Source organism: Stegodyphus dumicola, chromosome 5 (assembly GCF_044657685.1).
Source record: "Stegodyphus dumicola isolate Sdum_Otavi_A_Nest chromosome 5, ASM4465768v1".
NCBI lineage: Eukaryota > Metazoa > Arthropoda > Arachnida > Araneae > Eresidae > Stegodyphus > Stegodyphus dumicola.
The window spans coordinates 8,132,840-8,141,333 of NC_140772.1; the positions used below are offsets into that span (position 1 = coordinate 8,132,840).

Sequence of the window (8,494 nt, forward strand, 5' to 3'; positions counted from 1 at the left end):
TTCCCGTGATAAAATGGGATTATAATCCACTATCTCCCAAAGATATGCATGATGCGACAAAATACTATCTACATTTTGTTCGAGTCCACTCAAACTCCATATAAATGCATCATGAGTATTGCCTGGCCATTGTCCTACAGCATAGAGAACTCTCAGACCAGCATCCCATACCTAGAAAAACATAAATCCTAAGTCAAAAGAAAGTTTCATCTGAAATTTTAATACACAGATTTTTAACATTGAATATAGTTGATATAATAAATCAGTCTTTTTAAGGAGTTTACTTTCCATTTTTAACAAAAATATGTCACTGTTTTTTCATTATTAAAAATATGCAATAAAACGTTAAAACAAACAAACAAACAAAAAAAAAACATTATAGCTACCCTTTTTTCATTAAATTGTAGTAAATAGGTGATTCTAAAAGCTTTTGTATTATTTAATATCAATACTTCACTATAATTATAGTATAGATAGCTTTTTGTTATTATTATTTGAATAATAATAATAATAAAACATTCTCGTAGCAATTTGAAATGACTACAACATTATACTTATTATCATATATTTCTTACCTTTTCACCATTAATGGAAAAATTATTTTTCCGGTTAATGAAGACAAAACAAAAATTAATATCACACCACACTCGCAACATCTGCGGTTTCATTTGAATGTAACCCAAAATAATTCTTGGTAAGCTAGGTAGAATCACATTTGTGATTGCACTCCAGTTCTTTTACAGCTGGTCGAGAGAATTAACATCTACTGTATGTGGAAATAGCGAACAAAACAGCAAGAAATTAAAACAATTACCTGTAGACAACTTGTATTCATAGCATTCTAAAATGAGCTTTTGGTAAAATTTGACCGCAAATAAAACAGTAGTAATGAACGAATGTTTTTTCATGAAGTGGGTCCAATACTTTCACAGCAGGGCTATTTCATGTATTCTGCAGAGAGACGGATGTATGGTTTGTTGTAACTGCTGTATACAAATGTCTGGCTCGGAATTCCACAGCAGCAATTGGCACAACTTTCATGGTTGATGGTATAATATGGAGGTACCAAAAATTAGTATTATCACAGTAACTGCAAGATGGCTTACATTTCTAAAACTCAGTTAACACATTTCATGCAGAAAGAAAATATTATCCAGTTTCATTCTTAAATCAAGGTCACTGAAATGTGGTAAAAGCAATCTGCTTAAGAAAACAGATGCCTCTGTAGAGGACTTTCTATGGAAAACTGGCTTTCATTCCCATTATACGTGGGCAAAACCAATGTCGTGTAATATAATAATCTATTAGTACAGTAAATACATTTAATTTCTTTGCATTTATTTATGTCATGCTGCTTTTCATGTAATTTAGTATGATAACCTTATAAGTTTATTTAATTCTGCTCATGGTCTACGGAAGTAAGGTAAGTCACCTGTTATGAGAATATCAAGTTATTAATATTTATGTGAAAGTCTGCAATAACTTTTCATATCATAAGAGATTTACAAATGTGTATATAACTTACATGTGTAGTTATTATGCAAGATCTATAGAAAGTATCCAAAATTACCATGACATTAATCACACTGTACGAACAGGCAAGACATTATACATTAGGAGAAAATTAACTAATATTTTGGGGGATGAAATACTATTTTACACATGGGAACTGTTTAAACAGATGAGAAAAATTCATGCTTTTCTCCCTACAGTTACAGAATATATATATACATTGTTTCATAAGAATAAAAAGTAAAGTTAAATTTAAATAATTCTCATGCGCCATTGCTGCAAAGAATTAAATTTGAATTTAACAAATATTCTCTCTTCATATAAAGTTAATTTAAATTATGAAATTTTAATTGCATACATATCAAAGATTAATTATTGCTGCGAATTAATTTACTATATCATTGAAATTCTGAGAGCATATGTAAATTAAATGCACGTATCCATGAAAAAATATATAATATTGACCATGAAACCATGAAACCATGAAAAAATATATAATATTCCAAAAAACTAATCCCTAATATATACATATATATATATATATCTCAAAGACAGGCATATGCATAATTTCTGTTAGAGAAACAGTTTCTCCGAGATTACGTTTTAGAGTAATTAAAACGATAAATTAATGGTGATATTATTACTGCATTCCAAAATTCGCAGTAATTAACGATTTCGATCATTACTACGAAAAAAAAAAAAACGGGATGAAAAAGAAAGAATCCTGATACAATAACATTAAAAATTTGTGTGTTTACGTATAAAAATATATAATATTCTCAAATAGGTCATTTAAGCATAGTCTTTGATTCGGAAACATTTCCAGAAGTATTTCAGTTTTCATAATCTAAAGCAGCGTTTCCCAACCTTTTTTGGCCAAGGCACACTTGTCGCGGGGAAAAAAATCACGAGGCACACCACCATTAGAAAATGTTAAAAAATTAACTCTGTGCCTATATTGACTATAATAAAGTAATTCTCTTGAATAGGAATCAAATAAGCACAAAAAAGTATTTTATAATTACTTTATTATGAAATATTAAGTAAACAGAATAGTGAAAATTATAAAATACTTTTAGTGCGAAACCTGGGCCTGTTTGGCTGAACACAAAGCTGATATTCTGGCTGGAATCGAAGAAAGACACACACGTAGCTCTTCGTCAACAGTTCTCAGTCTCTCTCTGTATTTGGTTTTCATAGCAATCATGCTTGAAAAGCTAATCTCACACAGATATGTAGTGGTAAAAGGGAGCAATGTCAAAATAGCTTTGTTTGCCAGAAGGGGGAACTCCTTGGCAGTATCCAACCAAAAACTGTCCAAAGGTAGATCAGCAAATCTTAGCTTGCAACCACGATTTTGTCTCAGTTCAATTAGTTCCTCCTGCTCTTGTAAAGTCATTTCCTTTCCAACAACTGATGCTGAGCTATAAGGGTCCCTAACCCAGTCAAGGCATTCAGTGGAGACTGAAGAGAAATAAAATGACAACTTCTCCTCAAGAGTTTTTAAATGCTTAACTATTATCTCACACAGTGCAGCAGTGTGAACACCTTGCCATTGCATGGTGAGTGTGAACATTTCAAGATTGCCACTTTTCACGTGTTGATGCCAGAGTTGCACCTTTGAACGGAATCCATTTATTTTATCTGTACTTGTAAGCAGGTTTTCATTTCGGCCTTGCATTCGGGTGTTCAATTCATTCAGATGATGAAATATATCTGCCAGGTATGCCAGCCTTGCACACCACTCATCACTTGCAAGCTGCTTTGCGTAATCTGACCCCTCATTTGTCAGAAACACTTTAAGTTCCTCCCGCAGCTCATACACACGAACCAAGACCTTGCCACGCGACAACCACCGGACCTCCGTATGAAACAGCAAGGTTTTATGCTTTGCTCCCATCTCCTCACACAAAGCTGCAAATATGCGACTTTTCATGGGTCGTGACTTTACAATGTTTACCATGCGCACAACATCATCCAACACATGAACTAAGGCTGATGGTAAAGTCTTGGCTACGAGGGCCTCGCGGTGTAAAAAACAATGCGTAATAATCACATCTGGATTTCTTTCCTTCACTCTGCTTACAAAGCCTTTGGTGCGCCCGACCATGGCTGCAGCTCCATCGGTGCAGACACTTGTGCAGTTTTCCCACTTAAGTCCTCCTTGTTCAAGGTATTCTGATGTGACCCGAAAAATTTCTTCTTCTGTTGTTTTTTCTGGCAATACCTTGCAAAAAAAGAAGTTTTCTGTAATTGCATCACCATCAACAAAACGCACATTAGCTAAGAGTTGAGCATGTCCACTGATATCAGTAGACTCGTCAAGTTGCAATGCAAATTTCTCACTGATACGGATCTTTTCCAAAATCACACTTTCGATGTCTGCAGACATGTCATTAATACGTCTGGAAATTGTGTTGTTTGAGAGAGGGACTTTGGCTATTTCCTTTGCTTCTTCAGGTCCGAGCATCTCCTCTACAATAGCTTTGCAGGCAGGAAGTATTAATGTCTCTGCCACAGTGTGCGACTTTTTTGTCTTGGCTATAAGTTCAGCAACTTGATAGCTAGCTTTAAGAGCTCTTTCATTTACCTTTGTTGTTTTTCTCATAAAAGTTGCCTGTTTCTCCATGTTGTCACGCAGGCGAACAAAATAGTCCACATTCTTGTTTTGAAGCAAAGGGTGTTTCGTTTGGAGATGGCGTTTAAGTTTGCTTGGGACCATAGCACTGTTAGCTAGCTTTTCACCACACACCACGCACAGTGGAGTTGGTTTGTGTTCATCTCCAGTGAAAGTAAATACAACTTTGTAGATTTGAGGTCCGGATTATAGATCATTCCGGATTATGGGTGTCCAAATTAACGACTTTTGACTGTATATAAAATTACATAATTAGTACAGCATTTTTTACATTGCTATCTATTCTGCTTCTTTGATATTTGCTATTTTTTAAACATTTCTCAGTTTATAAATATAGATCATTAATTGTAACATAATTTTTCTGAATATATAAAGCTATGATTGAACATATTATAAGTGTTAGAATGTTGTGATTTGAAATATTTATCTTCAATGAATATGAAAGCGTATAAATATCATTAATTTCAATAAACATAGGGGTATGCCTCTGCTTAAGGCCAAAAAAATATCTACGTAATGCTCTACTTAGTTAGAGTCAGCATTGCAATATATGTTTTAAAAATTCCTCAGTGTAACCTCAAAATATGTATTGATATTTATAATTATAAAAGCACATAATTTCTAGACCTTTCACCAGAAAACGTTGAGGCATTATTTCCAATTCAATCAGTTCTTATGATTCAGAGAACGTAAAAAGATAATATAAAAATCAGCTCTGTGCTTCAAATCCCTAATACATTATTTATGGAACTCCTAAATGTATTCTTTTCATGTGGTATCTATTGTCATGACTTTGAGCACACATGTTTGCGACAAGAATATTTGCATCTGATAAATGTTTGTTAATATAAATATTCAGTTTAAATTGAATTTTCAGAATATATTTTCATATGTGAAATTTTCAGAAATTTTTATACATGGAACATACCTTCATCCACATTAAGAAACCTTATAATGTATTTTGCTTATATCATTTAATGACTATTATCTAAAAATATGTCGCATTACTTAGCATTCCTGACTGCATAACTTTTATTCTGTTTTATCTTCTCAGAAACAAAATAAATCATTATATTTTAATGCTTTTCTGCATAAATTATTTTCTTTTATTTAGTCCCAGAAATAAAATAAACCAACTTACTTTAATGTTTTTTTCTGAAATTATTTAAAGTAGTCTTTTAGATATTTTCAGTAACAATTTGGATATAAAAGTTCAGCTGAACTTTGGGAAGTGGCCATTACATGTTTTGCTATGCTTTTGTACACTAAAGCCTACATTTAATAATTTTATTGCATCGAATCTACTGTCTCTTATTTTAGATTACAAGTGAATCATTTTTTATGGGATTCACGATTAGGCCTTTTCAACACTAGATTTTTTTTCCACTTGTTGTAATCTCAACTATTTCTAAATGTTAGGTTAGGTTATTTAACTATGGCAAAGCCTTGAGGGCTATCTGCCTAAGGGGAGGGATGCCTTTGTGGAGGACTTTCTAAGGAAAACTGGCTCGTATACACGTTACACATGGGTAAAACCACGAAAACGGCCATGCAGCCAACCCATTTGCGGGATTCAAACCTTGGACCGAACTACCAGTGTTCAGCGACTTTACCGCTCGGCCGCTGGTGGACCCCTATTTCTAAATAATGTCATCTGGTGTGACCGTACAGATTCTAGTGCCAGCTCTCATGAGGTTTCAGGTGGTTTTTAGACGTCTTTTATTTCCTTTCAGAGGCAGATGTAAATGCTCCAAGTCCTTATATGCATCATAAGAGAGTGATTTTTTATTACTGAAAAACAGCTAAAACAGAAGCAAAATGCATGGTCTTTTTCTTCACTATGATTAATTAATTATGATCTCCATTGTTCAAGTCCCTGATGCAATGATTTGGTGAATATTTTCTAAAATAAAATAATTATCCCCTTTCTCTAGCAGATCTTTCAGTTCTTTGGCATCACTTACAGAAGGATTCTATCTTATCACATCAATGTTGAAGTACATTACTCAATTTCTTTTATGAAGAGAAAAATGCTAAAGCAATGCAATTATTGCTCTCATTATTACTAATGTCAAAATTACTAGGATAACACGTCCTGATTTTGGTGGGACAATCCTGCTTTTTGGAGGACTATCCCGTGCCCCACAGATTTTTAAAAATGTCCCGCTTTTTTAGAAAACATCTGCATTTCTTATTTTAAATGTACTGTTAAAATATATTACCTATTATTTATTAATTATTATAGTAAATATAAAGAAATAAAAAATACATAAATAAAAAAACACATAAAATGTATGCAGAGTACACTAAAATAGGCGATGTAACGAGTTAGATTTACTCGGTGGTGTTCGATCATCGTCGTTACGTCTCGTCAAGGAATATCTATTGTTAATGGAGGAACAGCTAGCATTAGCTCAAGGGCTATTTGCTTTCCACACTATAAACCACAATCAAAGTTTCAGATCAATTGATTGTACATCGTAAATGATCAAAACATTGTACGACAAAAAATTTGCAGAAGCAACGACAAAAACTGAAGCAATTATTTGTAATGTTTTTTGACTATATTCGTTTTCACAATTGCAGAAACAATTAGATTTTAAATGCACATTTATATCCGTATATTAAGATGCTTCCTACCACAAAAATTTAAAATTATTTTCCACAATTGTCAAACTTTTTGATCTAGAAACAGAAATTAAAATTAGAATATTAGATTTTATTTCACTGCCGGGTGAAACTTCAGAAATAATTTTTGATTCAATAAGTACTATTTTAAAAAATAATAATTTGAACTATAAAATCATTGCCTATTGTGAGGATAACACTAATGCAAATTTTGGTGGAAAAGCTAGAAGAAGCATCAATAACGTTTTTACGAACTTAACGAACATTTGAACCACAAAATTATTAGAGTAGCTTGTTGGAAAGAAGGAACGGAAGACACTCAGATGTATCCCCAGGGGTGTTCTCTATCAAAATTTGGATGGCTGCAGCATTAACGCAGTGGAATTATACCTGTATGTACAGGAATTATACCTGTATACCTGTATGACCAGTGGAATTATACCTGTATGACCGTATTTAATTAACGTTAAAGATAAATAATTTTTTCAATGTCATTAAACAACAGGAGTAAGGTGGGGATATGCGACTTCCACTTTATTTACAACTTACAAACCTACTTACTGTTATGAAATATTCCAGCACTCAATTAATAACTGCCTTTGAGGATTTTAAGAACAAATTGGAACAAATGCAAAATCAGATTCTTCACCTTGACTGGCATTGAAAAAAACAACCCTAAGAGTTACTTTTATACTGAACTGGACAACTGTGCATGTCTCATGAGATACAAATTTCCAACTCAAGTTTCAACAACATTCTTAGACTTTCATAGATGTCTCAGATAAACTTTGAGCCACAAAGCTTAAAATTCAGCAGGGTTTTGTTTAATTTACATTGAGGGAAAAACTCAAGGATTTTGATGATTTACTAATCTGGTGCCCTTGTGAAGATACAATAGTTGTGTTTTGATTAGCAGTGGAATATCATTGCTGGGCTGTCCACATGAGTAAGACTGGAATTTTTAATAGTCTTGATTATCTCTGCCATTCTGGCTTTATGGATAGTGATCACTTCCTTCTTTGTCCTGCTCTAACAAAGAATTCTCTACTTAAACATAATTGGGAAGCTCGAAATAACATGAGACTTTTTTCACACTATTTTAAACTTTAATAATTTAAATTTAGCATTTTAAACTTTAGTAATTTAAATTCTGGCTTGGATATTGAATTCTAATTTTATGCTTGTATGCTATATTTTAATATTGTTTTATCACCTAAGGACAAATTTTCAAAGGTTTTTCTTTTTAAGTATATAGTTTACGAAATTTAACTCATAATATCCTAAAATATGATTTCAACTAACAAGGAATAAATAACATTTTTATGACTTGAGTATCAAGTATAATAACTGAAATTCAAATATTTCTTATTCGTAACATATTTTACTTGTATTCACTATCAAACATGCCAAACTTGAATAACACTGAATCTTGAAAGATCTTAATATCCAGTACTGTAAGCCTGAATACAGATGATACTGTAAGCAGCTTCTGTTTTATTACTTGATAAATACAAAGTTCTAAGATTGAAAACGAGGAAAAAAAAAAAAAAGATTAAAAAACTAGGAATTGAAATACCACAACATATAAGGTAGAGTTAAATAAGCACGTAACTAAAAAAATAAGAAAACTGTAGCATGTTTTTCTTTAGTACTACTACTTTAATACACTTTACTACCTATTACAACAAGTTTGATTGTTATGGCATTTGGATTTAC

The 8,494-nt window shown here is 32.5% G+C and overlaps 1 protein-coding gene across 1 annotated transcript; it reads right to left on the reverse strand.

The window, feature by feature from the left end:
• Positions 1-2,587: 2,587 nt before the first annotated feature.
• Positions 2,588-4,141, reverse strand: LOC146997030 (zinc finger BED domain-containing protein 5-like). The gene is made up of 2 exons (XM_085816396.1): positions 3,040-4,141; positions 2,588-2,976 (listed from the first exon to the last, which is right to left on the reverse strand). Exons 1-2 carry the CDS (start codon positions 4,139-4,141, stop codon positions 2,588-2,590), a joined length of 1,491 nt encoding a protein of 496 aa, XP_085672522.1.
• Between the last annotated feature and the right edge of the window lie 4,353 nt (positions 4,142-8,494).

Excerpts from the sequence above, each read along its gene's own strand:
- LOC146997030 (XM_085816396.1), bottom strand. The coding sequence starts at position 4,141 with ATGGAGAAACAGGCAACTTTTATGAGAAAAACAACAAAGGTAAATGAA. Across the intron at positions 2,977-3,039 it reads TGTTCACACTGCTGCACTGT|TCTCCACTGAATGCCTTGAC; the intron begins GTGAGATAATAG and ends ATTTCTCTTCAG.